At 39.0% G+C, this 20749-nt stretch overlaps 1 protein-coding gene across 4 annotated transcripts in view; it reads right to left on the bottom strand.

Moving 5' to 3' along the window:
* The window catches only part of OSBPL1A (oxysterol binding protein like 1A), an 82355-nt gene that overhangs the window by 15074 nt on the left and 46532 nt on the right, over positions 1-20749 (bottom strand). For all 4 annotated transcript variants that reach the window (XM_067290624.1, XM_067290626.1, XM_067290623.1 and 1 more), the window contains 3 exons: positions 12582-12744; positions 5392-5548; positions 89-164 (listed from right to left, as the gene is read on the bottom strand). In XM_067290624.1, the coding sequence (XP_067146725.1) occupies positions 89-164; positions 5392-5548; positions 12582-12744 (396 nt within the window). The remainder of the gene's footprint in view (positions 1-88; positions 165-5391; positions 5549-12581; positions 12745-20749) is intronic.

Here is a 20749-nt window from a genome sequence, read left to right as displayed (position 1 = left end):
CTCCAAACACACACACACAAATTTTAATTTGGGCCTCAAATGAAACAAAATATTTCAAGTCTGTTATTGTAGCTTTCTGATTACCTACCATTCCAATACATTTTCTTAAGATACTCCAAATACTGAAGTCATTTCTGGAAAACATTGGAGATGGCAAGCTTGTTCTGTGGAAAGGAAGGCAGAATAGAGGAGGGAAGGAGAAAGAAGTTTTCCATTACTAACCATGGCTGAGAAAAACTCCAATACCCTTTTTTGAAAGTAACAGTTTTCCTAGTCATCCAGTAACTGTAAAGCCAGACCACCCTTATCAAGCAAAAGCAACACTGGGAAGCTTTCATTACAAATATCAACCTCATTTAAACTTAATTTTATTTTAGTTATTTTTTAATTTAAAAGTTATAATAAAAATAATTTAAAATTAAAATGCAAGGGGGAACAACACAGTGCTACTTTGAAGCATTTAACTATTTTACCTGCAAAGAAAGCTGAATTTCTCCAAGAACAGTACCAGAACTACCTGTTCATTTTCCTTGAGAGCAAAGAGAATTTCTACATCAGTTATCAGAACAGTGTTTGCATGATGGCATCATTAAAACATTCAGTTGTGTTTTTCCGAGAGAAACTGAGTGCTTTTGAGTATTCTTCATGAAAGACGCTGTAGGTGGGTTCACTGCATCTGAATAGATTTGAGGGTTAAAGAGTTGGGGGGTTTTGCTAGTCACCTGTGTACTGACTCAAGGGCCACAACATTTATTGTCTATAATTAAAATCAACCCTCAGGAAAAACAGAAAAAGCAGCATTGTTAGAGAACAGGAAACATTGCAGCCTGTTGTATGGAGGGCTGACGTATACTGAAGCAAGTTTTAAATACACTTTTAAGACCAACATTTAGGCTGTGTCAGTACTTCTCAGCATTACATTAAATTAGGCACATATTGTGTTGAGTTTTCTTACTACTACTGACCAGCTAAATTATTAATCTAATTTACCTATAGAGAGTTATAAACGTAGCTTAAAGCTCTTTGTCCATAATAACACTAAAGTCACTGTTTGTACCATAAAGCTAATATCAATGAGGAAAATTGAGATAAAAATTACCTACAGCTCACTCAAACTGCACAAACTATTTATTGAATTGCAAAGTTTAGTTAACTCCACCTGAACATCTAGCCCCAGGAGGTCCTGTCCCCCCACAACAGCTAAAGCAGTAATTAGAGAGCTACAGTCTGACGAGAGTGTTGTCATCTCCTCCATCCCACTTTTCTGATAAACAGACCGATGTAGCAAAGAAGAGACTCTATGCAGGCTAAGCAGTTAGTTGCAGTAGCTTTATTTGCTGTCACCTCTCCTATCTTCCTATAACAGAAATACCTTCACCAGGGCTCACCCTTCAGTTTTCAGAATGAACGAACAAACAAACAAAAAAGCTCTTTAAAACGCAATGGGCCCCATCCAATCAGAAACCTTGTCATGTATCTGAATCTCTCAACGTACCAAACTATGTTTTGTCTTATTTGCTAACAGCCAAATACTGACTTGTCTTACTCGGCTCCCATGCTGGGGATGGGTGGGGAGGAGGAGTTATTTTAATCGAACCATGTGATATCACTTGTTCCTATTCTAATTTGCGGTACTACGAAAATACAGAGTGAACCAGATCTGCCTGAACGATATTAGGCATAACACCACTTCTGTGAATGCTTTGATACTAACGTCCAGGAGAGGACAGTGTCCACCAAGTATTCAGCCTTATCCTTTCCCTTCGTAGTGTTTACTTATTTTTTCTGTGTATTCTTTAATGAAGGCAGTTTGCAGAGCAGGTATTTGTTTTCAGTGAGCCCTTTTGTATGGAAAAGACTCTCACATACCTCTGGTTTGTCGATGCATACAGAGGGATCACTTTTCTTAAATATGAAAATTCACATTTTCACTAAAGTTAACCTGTCTCTCTACTCAATTCTTTTAACTACATGCAAGCTGGCATTCCCTTTAAGCCATTCATCTACATTGCTTGCGCGCGAATGTGTAAGCCAAACCTGAAATGAAGGTCAGTTCTTTCCTCCATATTACATGCTCATACTGAAGAAACAAAACAATTCAAAGCCAGCAAAAAGGATCCTGGGGACAAGTAAGGACACATGGAAAATGACAGGCAGCCAAGACTCGAAGCCTACTAACCTTGACACAGTCCCTGTGATTAAGGGAAAGGTTTGCGAATGCAAAAATTTCCTTCCAGATGTCAATTTTAGAAGCAACTCAGGAAGTTAATTTTAGCTTTAAGTGACAAAAACATCTGCTGGAATTTCTTTGCAGTAGAACAGATAAGTTTAAGACCATTCACTTAAAAGCAAAAATACTTGTCTGAAATGCATATCTACAGTAGGGTAACCGCTGCAGTGATCTTGTGGGGAAGATGTGGGGATCATATACAGTGTAGAAGAAGCATGTTTAGCTTGCTCTTCATGTCTACCTGACCAAATAACCTCCCGCCCCCCCAAATCCCAAACACACATATTTGCATTTTGAAAGGCCCCTGAGAAAGGGAAAGCTGACTACAAAGAAACTCAGCAATAACAGAGGGAAGCAGCAGTGACGAAATGAATGTTAAAACAAATGTTGGTAAGTATTACAGAACATTTTTGTGCATTTTTTTGTAAGGTTTGGCTCAGATTCAAAGCTTTCCTCTAAATACACATATAAAAAAACAAACAAACAAACAAACAAAAAAAACCAAGAAAACCTCCACAATTTGAATGCTTCTAGCCTAGCTATTTTATGGACTATTCTCTTATCTCTTGAATCCCCCCATAAAGTTTTCAATGTTATGAAATCCACTCTCACATCAGCCTAAAACCACAGGAAATCAAGTCACCCACATTCTTTCAAGCATCCTACGATCAATCAATAGGATGCAAATGAGGTTAATAAATCAGTACTAGACAGCAGATTACAAGTGATAATTATTCCTTGGCATTTTCATGTCACAGCTACTGAGACTCACCTAGAAAGTTTAAAAAGTGAATAGTCTGATGAAAGCCAGATTTTAACTACCACCAAAAGCACCTTGGCAACATATTTAATATTCTTCATGGGCACTAGCTTCACCTATGTGCATACTTACGTCCCACCACTTCTATTTCCTTGGAACCAACAGATTGATTCCTACTGCTCCAACCAAAAAACAAAGCCCCTACACTCATCAGCCTGTGCCAAACTCACACCCCTCAAAAAGGAGAGGCAGATGACAGCTCAGACTTTCTGGATGAAGGAAGGAAAAAGTTCTATTTACACTGGCTGGTGAACACTGTCAGGAACTTATATGTGCAACTCAAATGCAGCTGCAAATCCTCTATTCTTCTGAGGAAGTACATGAAGGTATCAAGATTTTAAGCAAAAGGCAGTACTCTGATCTGCTCTAGGTGACTTGCTTCCACATGGCTAACAAAAGGAAGTTAAACAATAAACAGACAAGAAGTTACAACAAACCCCAAAGTACAAGGTTTCTACTCTGAAAAGGACAACGGGGGTATCATAGATGATGCATATTTGACTAAATGCCCCCTAACTAGCCCAAAACAGGCCCAAATTAGAGGCACCAGCAGCCCCAGTTGGGTAACACAGTTCTGTAGTGAGCTGCAGACCTGCAGTTGCACTCACTGTAATCAAACGTGGCAAACAAATCCCACATCAGGACACGAATATCACTGCCACCAAGAGTCTCAGACACAGAGCTAGAAACATTGTGCAACTCCCAATCCCCTGAGAACGTTCTCTTAGAGGTAAAATTTAAATTGGCTGAGCTCTGGGGAAAAACAGTTTGCATCAATATATTTGTACACAAATCCCAATGTGTCACCAAGGTGTTTGGTAAAAGCTCGGTACTACAGCTCAACCTAAAATGTGCTCTAGACATTCAGTCATCTAAAATGCGACCATACGTTCTTATATATATATAAGACAGTTGTTTCCAACTTTCTTTAAATTATTAGCCAGCCGATTTATGGACTAGTTTTACTGCAATTTCCTTCTTTATTATAAAATCATATACAACTTAGAGAGACAACTTACTGAGAGTCACTTACTATTTTTCATTCCCCCTTACAAAAACAGTGGATCTTAAATGCTCCTCTGGTCACCTGCTCGTTACACTTCTGACAACACAGTTAGTGCATGGTTACGGAAATCAGCCAAGTTATTTCTTTTTTATACTAAACAGAAGATCAACTGTGTTAAACTTTGCAGAATATGTATGTCACAACATGCATTATCTTTATTTATGTTGTTCAAGAATTGCTTCCCTTCTCCTCCTTGTTTCCCAGGCAATGAATGCAATTCAGATGTCCACCTTCATCTAGTGCTTTCCCTCCTTAAACTTCCTGCTCTAACCCAGAAAGGCACTTAGCCAAGGTCATAAATACCACCTTGTTAATAGCACAAGCGTGCAAAGCAGAATGCTTAGTCAGCTGCTTTACACTGCCTTTTAAAACCACCCCCTGCTCCTCCACCCAAGACCTCATATGCCTTAGCCTTTGCCTAGTATGGGAGGGACCTACATTCGGAAGTTGAACCTTGAGACATCAAGTCTCAGACATTACCACACACTTTGATAGTCACTACAGTTTAACTATCTAAGATACCAAGTAACTGAAGCATGTCTTGCTTGTTTCTGTAAATTAAATTTTATTTCCCTATTTTTACAGATACCTCTTATCATCATCATTTTGCATATCCAAAACATTTCCAAATTAGTCTTTTTGAAACATGCTTAAGTCTGGCTCAATCTGTAGCACACATGTCATATTGCCCTTCCACTGAAACTTGAGAATAGTGGTGTCTATTACATCTCATTAGCTCTAGACCTATTGTCCTCCTTTATAGACACGGAAACAAACAAAAATGGATCATTTGACAACACAAAATAAGCCCATAAAACATAGATGAGACTTTTAGAATAAGACTCCCTTTGTTCACATTTGAGTTTCTGATGCCAGGCTAGCAATATTTTTCATTCATTCTTGATACCAATAGAGGGATCAAATGACTGGAAATTAAAGAGGCAATAGGAGGCAAAGATCATTAAAATTACATGAAGGAATTAAAATCCACATAGATTTCAATAAGATCTATTCAAAAACAACTCTGTCTGCTTTTACATAACATTATACTGTATTTTTACTTATTCAGATTTGATTATCAAAAAGCAAGATGCAAAGGAACACATTAGCCTTGGAAAAATATTCTTTATAAAATCATATGAAAATTAACTACTTTTCAATCATATCTAACAAAATTTATTTAAAAGTTTTCACAACTACCTTTTAAGATATTGTTGTGGTCTTTCACACACAATTAAAGCTTACTATATACCTTAAGAATCGGCAACATCCTACCTGTGTTTTTTGATGCCGTTAGACAGCGACTCCCCACTGCCACAAACTTTTTCTTCAGACATGCTTGAAGTTATTGTATCTTTTGAATCCATGCTGTCTTCTAATGAATAAGCTGTTGTTGTCTCAAACACACTTAATGATTTTTCAGATTCTGAATCTGCAAAAGAGCAAGTGCATGTTAATGAATCTACCGTCAATGCTAGACTTCAGTCACTAACAGACCTTCTCTCTCCGTACAAAACTGAAACCTAAGTAGGCTACTGTGTCCTGGTGACAGCATCTATTTGGTAGGTAACTCGTACTGCCACAGACCGCCACAGCTCTGTATCGAGATATAGACTAAAGAGATTGTGAGATAAGCAAGAAAACAGTAGATTAAATATCACACAGAGCCAAAACCTGATGTTTTGATTAAACTGAAGCTACCACAACTTGCTTAAGACTAGTGCCAGTGTCAAATGGATGCCAGTATCTTACCTAGCTAAATAACATTTAGCTTAACATTCAAGTTCTGCTCTTCCTTCTATGTAAGATTCCAGTTTGGTCTGAATTCTTGAAACACTCTGTGCTTTTCAGCAATCTTCCCTTCTCAACTTACTGTACACATATCAACGAACAAGAGGATATTGTACGCAATGGATTACACTAGCCACCTAAGTCCCAGCAAAGTCTAAATGATAAGATCACCAAGCAGTAAAATAAACTTTGTACTCTGGAAGGTAGATTAATAGTACAATCCATATCATGTCTAAAGTTAAACATGAAACAAAACCAACCTCATTTCCAGCTAGCATTTTGGTTGGATAGTGCTTAACCTGCTCTGGAGAAGAGAGTCTTGACCCATGTTAGAAAGTAAAAGTTTCCTGGCAAAAAGTCTTAGCTTTGTTTCATGTTTTCCTCTTTCAAAGCTGACAAGTTCGTCAAAGGATTTATCAACTGCAAGAGCCAGGAAGCAAATGAGCAGCTCAAGACAAGTAAAGACGCACCAGTTTCCACCTCATCTGGGAAACCCTTTAGCTAAGACCAGATACAACAATGAATGATAAGCAGCTTAACCAAAGTGTCCCTGATTCAGGAAAAAGCAAAGCCAACTTCTACTAGAGGCCAGATTCTGTAGCTTCTGTTTCTAATTCTGATTCTAATTAAAGCAAAACAAAACAAAACAAAACAGCAATCAAAACTTGCTGAGGGAGTAGTCCATACAGAAGAATATCTATAATAAGAATATCTCAGTCACAATTGCCTATTGCCAGGTGCAACCTTCTTTTCTCTTAAAAAGAGATGCTGGTAGCTTCTCCAGAACATGTTAAGTATACTTTGGTGAAGAGGACACTGACAAGAGGACTTTCTGCTAGATCCAGACCACATTAGGGTCAGGAACAGGAAAAAGTCCTGATTAATAGATGGGCTGTGCCACAAGGTGTGCATTCTCTCCAGAGAGAGACACTTAGGAACATAAAGCAGATCATGGCTTTCATTAAAAACACCTATCCCCATCTTTGTAAAGACAGTACTGAAATTAAGTCAGTTGCTAGGAAATGAAGAGAACTGCCAGCTGGTGCTGAGGATATGTTAAAAGAGCAGACTGGCACTCCAGAAAATCATCTCACACATTTCCCCAAATTTGTCAGTCTAGTTACATGCAAAGTTATGATATAATATACCAAGCACTAGTTTGGCGGGTACTGTATATAACAAGTAGAGTAAAAGCAGAAGGATTTTGTATTTTATGTAACAGATCTCTCCACAAGTACAGACTTCTCCAGAGAGCCTAAGCCCAGCTAGAGAGAAAAACATTATTATATATCCAAATACCACAAAGGAAGAGACACTCTTAGCAACATAACACAACTTGGGCCTCAGCTTCCTGATCCCATTGTACAGCCAACACATGACAAGCTATAAATCCCTTCAAGGTAAGTATTACATCTCTCTATTGAAAGAGCTGCTCAACTGTGCCAACAATTATTCTGACAGGAGAACTGCGAAACAAACTCTGTAAAATAAAGCGAAGAGTAACTGTAGTAAGACTCCTTTCATTTTCAGTACCATCAGGAACTGTCTTGTTTTCAGCTAGAAGTCACTACAAGGTTTCCCACAATTATTTCCTCAACTCGAGTTGCTGTACCAGATCTAGAAAGGAAAGAATAGGTAAGTTTTGTCAGAATCTGACCACTCTCTAACACGCTTCTCAGCATAGGGAGGATTTTTAAACACTACACATGTAACAGGCACACTCAGTTCTCCTACTCCTGCTACTCCTGGCTTTAGGTCACAGCGCCAAAAGACTACACCAGTGACTGAGCTCATCACCTGCAAACCTTCTTTTCAGAGCTAGAGATGGTGACCAGACAGTCTTTTCCAGAATATATGTGGCTTACTTAATATAATAAGAACATACTACGTAATGAAGAACAGTAGAAAAATAAAAACCAGACACTGTTATAAGTAACTTGCTCTCTAGAGACACCTCTCACATCTCCCTGAGAAACAGTTCTCATTAAGAAAGTATGTCTACAACAGCTCAGCCTGTCAAAGGTCTCTGAATCTGCAGTCCCTAAACCTTTCCAGGCAGGTATCTCCTCTGACTCACTGAGCTTAACAAGGCTTCAGAGTTCTTTTTTAGGTGTCAACAAGAATGAGCCTAGGATTGTCTTGTGAACATGGATCAACAGGCAACTCACTGAACTCTTCTCGGTGTACTTGCAACTAACTCTTTCTGAATTAAGATTTACATACTCCTCCGTTACTGTAAAAAAAGATTTATATTCACAAGTTGTTACAGAGCAGCTGTCAAACAGATGACTAGGAGAAAACGAGATTTTCCTAGTGAACTGAAGAAGGTGTGGGGGAAAAGAGGGGAGGGAAGGAAGAAGAGCACCTGTTCAGAAGCCAAAATTTTCAAGTGATCCTTGAGACAAGAGAAGGCTGACTAGGAAGCCCTCCAGCTCATGAAACCACAAGTATCAGGGTAACAGCAAAAATGCCAACTATATTTTGCAGAAGTGAAAGAGCAAAAGGAAATGGCAGAAGCAGTGGTCACTTAACCACTTGTTCTCAAAGGAAAGTCATCTCCTATTGTAACAACCGACAAGTCTTGATTTCCAGGAACAAAAGTTTGGCCAATGTGTCCAAGTAATAAATACTCCTGAGAAAGATGGTGTTGAACCACTGACAGGATTGGGATTCAACTCTGACCAGGTGTTTCCCACCCATCCTCCTTCTGAGCTACTTGAATTCACTCATTAAGCTATACACAAGGCAAGAAGTCCACAGCAAGAGACATTCTTACAGACGTTGCAGAATACTTTTGGTACACATTCAAAAATGCTATTTGATAAACTCCAAATACGGAAAGAGAGAACAGTAAGTTCCCATAGTACTTTGCACTTTTTTTTAAGTGAGCAGATAATTGCAGACAAACTAGGAAGTGAACAAAAGCGACAGAACTGGCACACTGATTCTGGTACCATTTAAGAACATTAGTTAGGAACACAAGATCCATAACTAATACATAACAGTTGAATCTGTGCTACAACAGATTAGGTTTAATATAACCTAAATATGCCTGTAGCTAAATAACTGCATTTATAGTAAGATCGCATCCATGTAAGACCATCAATGTCCTCCAACACAAAAGAAACTTTGTTTGCAGCAAGATCCCCACCTCTCAGATAAAGCATATTAATAGAATTGGGACAGTTCCAAGCTCTCCTCAAATTTGGTTTGCAGTCTGCAAATAATCAGGGACTTTCATCTGCAAGACAAAGTCAAGTATCCTCATCCTTTAGTTCTTGACCTGCTTTGCCATTTTTTAGCATTGTGGATGGACTCCAGATTTGTATTCAGTCTGTTTCCTGAGGTCTGTAAGCTTAATCAAAGCTGGTAATAAGTCATCTAGCTCTCTAGAAGATGCCATCAGTCTTAACAAATTTTGCAGCTTGTATAATACTTCTTCCTTCCCCACATCCTTTGGCACATCCTTTGGCATTTAATCCTCCAACAAGAGCTCCACGGCTCCATATGCTGTTGAGCTTTACTACGTATTTCTTCCACGCCTAGGATAAGAGGATCTGCGCACCCAGAAACGCTGTTTACTAACCTAGTGCTATCAGAGTTCAGATTAGTAACACTCGCATTTGCTGGTTTTAACAGTGGATATCATCCTTTTGTAATACAGAGTTACTCCCATTTCCTGTAAGTTCTTGCTGTCAAGTTCAGTGTCTACTGGCCTCCTATCACAGGGATTTAGAAGTTATCGTAACAACCAGAAAGCACTCATTTAAAAAAGAGGGAAGACTTCAGAAAATGAACAACTTCAATAAGCAGTCTTACCACACTACAAATATTTTCTTCGCCTTAGTTTTGGAAGAGATAGAGGATGTTTCTTTAATAGCGTCCACATTTCTACAAATCAAATTACACATCACAAACTCACCAGTGACCAACTTAGCCTACATCAACACCAGCAAATAGCAATGGCTCAGTAGGAACAGATTTGTAAGCTAAACAGATGGTGCTGAGGACTTGACAGTTGAACGAGGTACATTTCTGGTGTTCTTTTTCTTTGGCTTAGCTCTACTCTGCAATCATGGATTGAGTGTCTGGTAGCCACTGGAACATATCTTCTGCTTTACCTGCATTCAGGAGTCTGGTTCATGCATTCAGATTGCTCTACAGTGTGGATCAGAGCATGACACATGGGGACAAGAAGAAGCTGCTGTTTACATACACTTTGTAATACACTTCCTGTTCAAAAACCTGACTGAAAAAGTCTTGTATTGCTCCGAGTTGTCACAGCTGGTGATACTTTTGTTGACAGTAAACAAGCAGAAGTATCTAATACACAGAAAACACTCTTAAAAAAAAAAAAAAAAAGCTGCAGTGGCACTTCCTTTCAACCTGTCAAGTCAAAGCTATTGATTCTTCAGCTCAAAGCGCAAACTTGCTTATGTAATGCTCTCACTTCTATAAAGGCACTCCCACAGAGGAGATTTAAAAATTCAGAAAACTGTAACTAGAAAAAGAAGGTGGTGTCCTAATAGAAAAAATATTCTTGAAGTAGGGACATTTTCCAGCTGACAGACATTATGACTTGTCAAATCACCCTGCTAAAATATGTTGATAAGTGTTCACTCAATCCCCCATACAGACTAGTAAAATGATTCATGAATCTATTTATCCAGAATCGGTATCATTGAACTTGTTTAGCCAAATCTTCAAAGACACCGAAAGTCCTAGCAGTTTAGACTTCTGGAATTACAAGCTTTTGGCTTCTGACAATTGGGTCTAGTCACTGCTTTCTGTTACGAAGATATTTACGATCATATCCTGTCTCCTTAGCCCAAGAAGGGAGCCCCACATCCCCAAACTCAGAGCCAGCGTCACATCTCTTGATCTCTCTGCTCTCACTACATTCTTGTCATACTGTCCTTCCAGTTAAGACTCCAAAAGTCAACATGGCAGAAAAGCAAGAGGGTTAGAACACTTTATCAGGATCCCAGTGATTAGCTAAAAATGAACATGACACAAAAACTAGTTCTTTTCGTGTTTAAGCTGAAAGTCATAACATGCAACCAGCGGCCAGGAAGCCATGCCACATTTCCCTTTCTCTAGCCAGCAACAGAGCACCCTTCCTCCAGCCATGTGCCTTCAGAGAGACAGAACTAAGAAAGTGAGTCTGTCCTGAAAAATTATTTAAATTGCAAACAAGATGAATTATTTCAAGTAACTTCTCTCAAAGAGAGAATTGAGATATATATGCTGAATAAGTTTCGCAGTTACACAAATCCACTTGATATGACTTATATGCAGCTTCAAGCAGCAAAAATACCACCTCTTCCAACTAGAAAGGTGGTTTTAGACACTTTCATTCAAGATGAAGTTTTAGACACTGGGTCAGTTAGGAGATTTATAGACTAATAGTTCTTTAAAGCTAAGCGAGTATTCTCTCGTATATACAAACAGAGCAAGCCCGGCTGGAGAGACTACATTCCAGGAGCACCAGATAAACAACAGTTTTCTGCTTTGTTGCAACAAGCAAAAGAGCCCAAGGCCTTTAAGCAGAGTTGTTCCTTTGGTTTTGGTTGAAGAACCTGTTTCTAGCATTCCTTAATCTCTTCTGGTTGAAGATTTGACACATTTGTTACTGTGCCAAGAAGCAAAGTCTTTTGTTGATTTATTGTGTTCCTCGGCTATATGCTTGGGCATCTGAACGTAGACTCTACTTAGCCTGTTTTTTATCCAGTGCTTAGTTAAGTTGTGCACTGCAGTACACTTAAAGATGGGAAACACTGGTTTTCTCATCAGTCAAAACCATCAGACAGTTAAGTTTGCAGAACAAGAAATCCCATTCGTACTTGCTCATTAAGTATGCCATCACAATCTAATTATCTGCTACAGTTAGACTATGTTTACACTCAAGCTTTTCTATATCCTGTTAGTAGTTCTAGCAGTTTTTGTAGTTTTAGTCAGCTGTGCATTGCCAGATCACCCAATTAGAGCTGTTATTGAGCTGCACTATGTACATCCTATCTATACCAATGCATGTTGTAATCATCCTATGCAGTTCAGTGTTTTCCAAAAATCACTATTACATGTTTTACACATGAAAACATGAAAGGTACTAAACTGAAAAGTAGACAGTGAGAAGGTACTTTGAGGATGCACAGAAAATTATGATCGATCCTCTTCTTCCACCTGTGACAGTTAAGATAGGCGAATAAATCTAGGGATAGATTTATTTCACGGAGGTGAAATAAAACAAGCCTTTCTTAACCCTCTTTATCCCTCAAAACCAGTGTTTGTTACGGACTGATCTTAAGAACAAAACAAAAAACCCCATACATCTCCATGCAGAAAGTAATTCAGAAGACTTCTAGCTACGTTTACATCTCCTAAAATATGACTCGTAAGTTTTGCTATTTAAAAAAAGGGCATAGACATCCAGCCAATTGGACCTTTCATGCCTGGAGCCTGTAAGGTAAAACAACACAGTTCTACAGGTGAACTGAGGAAGGTTTACACTCAGGCATAATTTTAGAGGCCCACTCATACAGCACAGTATTTTCCTGAAGTTAGTTCCACGCTGGAAAGAGATTTCACTTAGAGCAAGACCATTCCCCCTGTCCCCAACACGATCACCAAACACATGCTTGCTACGTGCTCGTATTCTGGACATCATTACTTACCTGAAACAGCATCATAGAACTGCTCTTCACTGATGATGCTTAGAGGCGGAGATCCCTTCACTAGGGACTGCTCTAGTTCATGGTGTTCAGTGGCTAGCGTCTCTAATGCTTCTGACAAGATCTTGTTTTTCTCCTGCTCATGCTCCAGTTTCAAATTCCTCACCTATAAGTAGATACATGTATGAATAAAATCTCATCTCTCTGAGGGATGCATAGCTCAAAGCTATTCAGAAAATAGATTGTAATAAATAAGTAACTGGTTCAAAGGCAAATGGCTGAAACTGAAGCCACATGGATTAATGAGAATACTACAATATTTCTGTGACCACAGTGTGGTTATATCTCAGCATTTTTCAGTAACTGAGAAGTCTGCCAAATAAAATTTGATAGAATAAATCAAAATTCCACAAGTGAATACAAGCCAGTCAGATAACTGCACCTTAAATCTGAGTGGAAATACTTGCAACTCTTTTCTTGGACGACTTTAACTATGAAGCTATAGTGATCAGTTTCTACATGTACAAGGCTACTTCTACCAGTCAGCTCTAATTTGGGCCAAGAAGCATCATCTGAATTGAATTACAGAGCAAATGTGAATGCCAGCTACAAATAACTACAACTGAACTATGAGCTAGCTAAAAACATGCAACCCTGAGGATTAGAGAAGGAGGTTAAGGAAGAGATTCCTCTACTCTTTGATATAAACAGCTTTCCCTCCCCACACTCAAAACAGTTTACAGAGGAGCCAAAAACCGAACAAAAAACCAGCCACCAGATGGTGGAAGTTTTTTCAAGCCCACACATGCAGCCAGCACCAGAGAGGATGATGTTAACTGCATCTTGAGTCCAAGACTAGTAACAGGAAAGCAACATGTCCTTCCTATTTCCTCCTCCTTTTTTGTCTGTGCTTTCCTACCTCTTCTTTCTCCTCGGGGAGTGGAGAGAATTTTTACATGAATGACTCCTGAAGGCCCTCTTCTCCCAACCCAGCAAGGCTGTCATGTGCCATTTTCCTCCAATCCCCAAATGACTTGCTCTCTTCCTCCTCCTTCTTCTCACCCTTCTTGTTCCTGTTCAAAAGGCTTTCAGCATCCCCAGCTATTGCCTTCGCCTCTAGTTTATTCTCAAAGGTCAGTTTACAACTGTAATCCCCCCTCCACTAAGAACCTGCAAGGACATATCAATTAATCTCTTGGAACAGTTACAGGGACGACTTACTTTCCTAAGTTACACATACACCAGCATTGCCTTTCTGAATCTAATTTAGGAACTGTTTGTATGTCATTTTCTGGTTACTTTCTACATCCTAGCTTTACTTCAAGTAGTGTTAACATAAGCAACTACATTTATAAATGTAGTTGCTCAACTCAAAAAAAGTTCTAATATAATAGTTCTAGATCTAATAATAGCTTCTATTTCCCTACGGAGGCTTCAGCCCCCTCAGTTATAACAACCAGCGAAATAGCAGATTCAGACTGGGCACAAATGAGAGGGTGGGAATTTAGAGGCTAGAAAGGAAATGTCAAAGCAGATTTGCCACTTCCAGAGAAGTTTCCATTTTGGCAGTAGCATATCCACTGGAGAAAGACCTGTGGAAGAAATTTTCACCCCCTCAGTTGTGCCAAATACTAAATCAGCTGGTTTTGCTGCCAGGCTCTGAGTGTAGAGGGGCAATCCAATTAAATGATAATTAAAGAGAATAAAATTGGGTTGCTAATTGAAAGCAATAAAATCACTAAGTTAATTACTATCTAACAGTTCTACCTTGAACAGAATGAAAAAAACCTAGACAAGTTATTGCCACTTTTGGTTAAAGTTCACTTTGAAGGTCCCAACAAAGTCAATTACTGCAATGTTTCATGGAAGTCAGATGCACCCCATGGCAAAAGAATTGGTATTAAGCAGTTCCAGCAGAGATTTTTCTGTGCAGAACAAATCATTTAAAGAATTGTTCATTTATAGAAACAACATTTGTGTTTCACACACTTGAGAGAGGAAGGGTGAGGACTGAAACTGAAGTGGTGCTTTTCATTATTATTAAACAGCAGCAAAATGAAACGAGTTATTTATATGGTATTTGCAATTTTAGACTAAAACCAGAAGAATTAGATGCCTCCATCCTCTGTTCTGTTTTGATAAGTAATTTGGAGTGATGTTAAGTATTAAAAATTTAAGTTTCAATGCTATTTAACAGCAAACAGAAAGGAAAATTGAAACAGAGATGAAATTTTTCCTGCATCCACCAAGCATGGCAGTGCAACTAAACAGGTAATATAAATACAGACTTGAGATCAAAATAAAGTCTGTAAAATTTTTTTTTAAAGGTTCCTCTGTCCTTTTGTTATGTAGAGTTATTTGTGATTGCAGAAGGTGGAATGCAAACAAATGCCCCATTTGGAAAATAAACAGCCAGCCTAACAGTAAGGCTCATTTTTCTATGTACTTCCAGATTTCCTAGCTGCCAAACACTTATTAGTAAAGCACTGATACTACTAGTAGGCAGGAAAAAAGCTTTTCATCTCTTACATAAGGAAACAAAGGCTAGGAATAAAAGAAAACACACTCAGACTGAAGTTCGTTGCTTTCAGCTTAAAAATGCTCGTCCATATCTGAATGGGTTCATTTTAAAGCGGCCTTAATTCAATACCTGGTGGCAGGAGATGAAAGTCCAATACAAAACCTTTGCCAACAGTACTCAACCTGCAGGATGGCCTATACATTCAGCCAACGCAGAGGTGCCCCAAGAAGTCCTGCAGTCTAGAACTCACTGCAGGGTAAGAGTTTACATGAGCAGCTCTTAAAAGGCAGAGTCTGGAAATACTGTCTGTAATAGCAGTAACCGCATCCTTAATAATCAAAACAATTCAATGGTGTTGATGTGAGAACCAAAAAAAGACAGTTCTACTACCATTATTTGACTGGTTTCACATGTAAAAAAGCTTGGTACTTGCACAAATAGAATTAGTACCATCTTCATGTAATCTACTTAAATATAGACACTTCAGCTTCACCCCCTTAAATCAAAGCTTTTTCTTCCCCATCCTGTCTTTCTTCAGTGTCCCAACACAGAAACAACTGCAAGAGTACAGAAAGAACCTCCAGACTAGTTTTAAAAAATACTTCTTCAAACAAAATCTTTCGGACCTATGTATAAAGCAGAAACATGACCGCAAACAAAAAACAACTCCCCAAAAATCAGCTTTCAGATGCATACACATTTTGGTCTATTAGAATGGAGGCAGATAGACCAAAACATTTCAGTGAAATATCATCTGATTTTGTGAAGCTGCATTACCTGAATGTCTCACTGTGTTTTAAACACAGTGGTACAAATACTTAAATAAAAATAAGGTAGTAAACGTCACACCAAAATGCTGCAGATGTCACTGTATACACAGCTCCGGAAATCCAGTCTAGGCATATTCAGAAAAATACCAGACAAGATGTTCTATTGATAGCCTGCGTAAGACACACCTTGTGCTATAGCAGCAGCTTCCATACTTTTTGTAGTTGTGCCGAGCTGCGAAAAGGACAGATGGTAATTCACATCTTAGGGTGTTTAGCTCCTCATCCTCTAGCGATGGAATAGTTGTCATCTCTTTTTTTATCCCTGCAGCTGATCCCCGCAATGCCAGCGCCACCATCGGCTCCATAAGCTCTCGGCAGAGCTGGCAGAGGCAGCAGCACAGAGCGCCCCAGAGAGCCCCGTGCAAAGCCAGCTGGGGTCTCATGGGGTTCATCCACGTGGGCTCTGCACCCGACCCTTGTCGGGAGTTATCTGTACAAGAGCAATTGCACTACGTCAAGAAGGTTGACTTGATGTGTTTGCACTGTTATGATGATAACAGTTGAGATAAACCTTGTTTTCACCTCTAAACATAATGTTATGATAGCAAAACATCAGACTTACGACTGCTGTAAATCTGGTGGGAACTACCCAGCTTTGTCCCACAGAAGTAAATGATCATTCAGTCATTAACCTTACAGCTACAGACACAACTATAACCTGATACACTGACATAGAACCAAGACTTCAGTATCTAGATCAGTGCAGCAATTTGTTTATTTTTTTAAATACTTCTCCAACCAGAGATTTGAGACCCAAGTTGAGGTAACCGACTTCACTTATAGTTTAACTGAACATGGAGTCCACCTACAATGTTTTTCTGTAAACGTTAGAGCCTTTCAGGCTTTTAAGTACCAAACTGTGAATTTAAAGATTAGAATCCAGTTATTTTAGCAGTCAGGCTACAGCTCTATTCCTCCTCTCCCCTTTTTTTCCTTTAAAGGAAAGCAACAAGCTATATGCAGACACTTTGACTGTCTTTCTATGCTACTGTACTCACAAGAGCATGATTTAAAAGGTAACTCCTCCACTGCATAATACTAGCAGGAAAAAAAAAAATTCAATGTTCACATATCTATTCCAAAATATCAAATAGCTTCTCTGGGTGTCACAAACACCAGACCCATTCCTTTCTGCATCCTCAGCTTTCAAGTTGTAGGTGGAGACTAGTAAAGTGGACCAGAAGACCTCCCCCCACCTCCCTTTTTTTAAAGCCATAAGCCTTGAAGTGTATCTACACAGCCTGTAATCAAGGCTCTTTTCTGTGCCTCCTGAAGGCATCTCAGTACAATACACAAAATACTTGCTTTGTGTGGCGCTCAATGCTTTTAATTTAAATTAAGGCTCAACAACAGTGGCACTTTTGTGGGGTAGGAAATAGTCACACCACTGATGCTCAGCTAATAAATGAACATCTCAGTAACACGCTATTGCAGCTGCAAGTAAACCATCTAAAAACAACACATTGCAAGCAAGGCATGGAACAAATACAGACACCTCAACAATGTGCAGGCTACCTGCTTTTAACACTAAAATAGTGAATTAAAACACAGCATACCTTAATTTCTTGGTTCTTCTGAATCAAGAGAGAAAAACACTTCACAGGACCAGTGTGATTTAGTTAATTTTACTTTCAAGCACGCACAACTTCAGTGTTATGAATAAGAATGTCCAAATATGCAGACTTTCAAGTTGCGTGGGAAGAACCACCTCTTTCACATAGCAGCCACCAGGGGATCTGAAGCCAGACTCCACCAGAGTTTCAGTACTCTGCGAACCACTTCTGCTCTGCAATAAGCTGACTGCAGAAAGGCAGCCCACGACACTGTCTTACCAAGACATCTCATGGCTCAGAAGCGGGGTTTTGGTTTTCAAAATGAATGTCTTTGTCCAACTGGCACAGAAATTCCATCCTCCCAGAAACGTCACTGCATAGGGACATTCGCCACGAAGCACAGAGGATGCAAATTTTCAGTAGCAAGATAAGGGCTAGTCTAATACCCAGATGAAAATTAATATTTAACCACACAATTAGAAAAATGCTGCTACAATGAAACTGTCAGTTTTATGTGGCCATCTTCTGGCATTGAGAAATGAAATCCCATTTTCTGTAAAAAAAAATAAGTTCCAGTCAAACCTGCCATTTGTTTCACATACATCTCTTCATATCAAACTGTTAGTTTCCAGACTTGGCTACTCCAGTGGGACATACTAGCCTGAAAGTCAACTTTTTGGACAAAGTTGTGCATTGTAACATGTTACATTATGGCAAACTACCCCCAGGAAACAATGAGAATTGAAAAAGGAGGATTCTTTCCCTTGCTCTGTGATCTTTGTATCAAAAAAGGAAATACCCACAAGAAAAATCTGAGGCTTACAGTGCAAATCACAACCTCCATGTGCATAGTCTGCGATATGTACACTATTCGTCTATTCTAACAGACAGGCTCACATAATTGCAATTTTGCTGTTAGCACAATACAGTTTATTCTTTCCCTATTGCTAGCTTCTCCCTACACAAGCCAGTTCTTTGTGATGACCAGTTTAAACTAGTAGGGAATAAATCTGTTATTCTTCTACATTTAATGTAGTATGAGAACTATAAGGTTTTGAGAAGAGTCGGGTCTGTTTTAGTGTCTTGAACAAAACCTGTATTTTCACTTCATTGTGGAATAAATTGAAAGACTTAGAATAAGCTCCCCAAGGCATAGCTATTTAAAAATGGAACAGTTTTATGTGTTTTGTTAGCTGACTTAGAAGCATGCTATTACAGCACTAACTCTACAGGATCTGCTTCTATGACAAAATACTTTTAGATTTTCCACTACCTAGAGTAGGACTAAGTTGTTGCTTAAGCAGCTACTGAAGTGAAAACTGAAACCAGTTGCTACATGCACCAGAAGGAAGCTATAATTCTGTAGTTTTGAGTTCTCATAGTATTAAACACATTTTGAGCTTCAATAAAGGAAGTTCTCCATAAAAGAGAGAATTAATTTTTGTCTCTACTCTTGGAGTTTAATTCCTACTAAGCATACAAAAAACAAACACACAAACAAACCACACATACACGCAGGAACAAACCCAACAACAAAACCCCCACGCACAACTCCAAACCCAGCAAAAACAGGAGTAATTTTAGTATCAGTGTGTTTCTCTGCAAGTATGCTTGAGTACAGTACTTGACCTCCAGAGAAAGGAATGAGTGAGTGTTTTATGTATAATCTTATGGCACATCATAAAATTGCAAGTGTGACAGCCTACTTTGGGAACCCTTTTTTTGCCTTGCACTAGCAGATGCAGTCAGTTTTGTGAACATATCACTGGATAGCTAAAGCCCTAAAGCATGTGAATTATTATACGCAAAGCTTTCTGAGCTCTTTTCTGGTTTTGTTTACACACACGCCTTTCCAATCGGTTGCACGCACAAAATCCCCCTGCTGACTCACCACTCCCCATCAGCCACAAGGAACTCATGACAAATATTAACTACCTTAACATATGTCAAGGCCTCATGTCATAACTCCTTATTCGCTGGAGTGAAGTAGCTCTTGTAAGCTTTTTCCTTCTTGAAGCGTGACCACAGTGTTGGCTCATCCTAGGGTACAGAAGACTGAGCCAAAAAAAAAGTCATGCTTTGCTTTACCATTGTCTCCTGCTTAGGTCTATCAGCATGCAGCAAGTATCTCTCTCTTGGTGCTACAGGTTGACCATTTACACAGTTTTAAAGATCTATCAAAAGAATAGTTAGATACCACTTGCCAGTGACTTAAACTACTGCTAGTGCAATCACTGAAATGCAAAATAAAATATGAACAATTAATCAGGGTAAACTGAGCTCACTGATGATAGTGAAGTGTTACTTACTGAATCACAAGAGAACATCAGTCTTTATCATAAATGTCTGGCCAACTGACCAGCTGGTAATCTACAACTACAGCATTAGACTACCACATGTTACCAAGGGTACTTCAAATTCAAAGGAGCAACTGAGGAGCCAAACATGACATTTTGTTCTTTCAGACTCATACAGAGGAAACATCACTATTAAAATCTTTTTTGTTTTTTGTTTTTTTTTCTTTAAACAAAGGCTGAAAGACCCCTAAACACACAAACAAAACCCCCACATAAACCAATCCCATACAAACCAATTGGCAGTCCGGGTCATCTATTCAGTTACATCCCAACTTGAAGCCTGTAGAAGATACCACAGGCTTCATAAAGTCACAAGACTGCCTCAACCGTTCCCCAGATGAACATAAGAATTCATTGTTAGTCAGCTACCAAAGTTCACCTCAGAAGTTCAAGAGAAGGAATTTAGCAGGGAAAGTTGGAAAGCCTACATTTCATTCTCTTCAGTACAGAGTTATAGTGTCTCCATGTACTTGATTTATGCAAATAATAAAATTCTGCTTGTGAAGAAAAGAACAAAACGCAATCAGAAAGTTTAAAAAGAGACAGTGGAATCCCTGCTAGAAGCAAGATCCAAACTGTCTTCCACACAGAAGAAACAGACTTCGGCAGGATCAGCCTCAGCCAGATCATGGCAACGTGTACAGGTATCAAAATACAGAACTGCTATTCAAGGAAAGAGCTGGAGCTTCTGAAAGCAGTCAGACCTCTTCTTCCAAGATACAAGGGTATTATCAAAATTCACGATTTAAGACTTCCTGGATGAACTGTTTCTGAACTATCCACATGGAAGGGACAGAGACCTTTAGCCTTTCCACCCTTCTGTGGTAAGAGACCGTGACACTTCCTCTTGCATGTGGAGCTTACTGCCTTACTTCCAGCTACATTTGGCTGCATCAGAGTTTATGTATTC

Source organism: Apteryx mantelli, chromosome 2 (assembly GCF_036417845.1).
Source record: "Apteryx mantelli isolate bAptMan1 chromosome 2, bAptMan1.hap1, whole genome shotgun sequence".
NCBI lineage: Eukaryota > Metazoa > Chordata > Aves > Apterygiformes > Apterygidae > Apteryx > Apteryx mantelli.
Note: the sequence above shows the minus strand (reverse complement) of the source record. Positions and strands in the feature narration are given on the sequence as shown.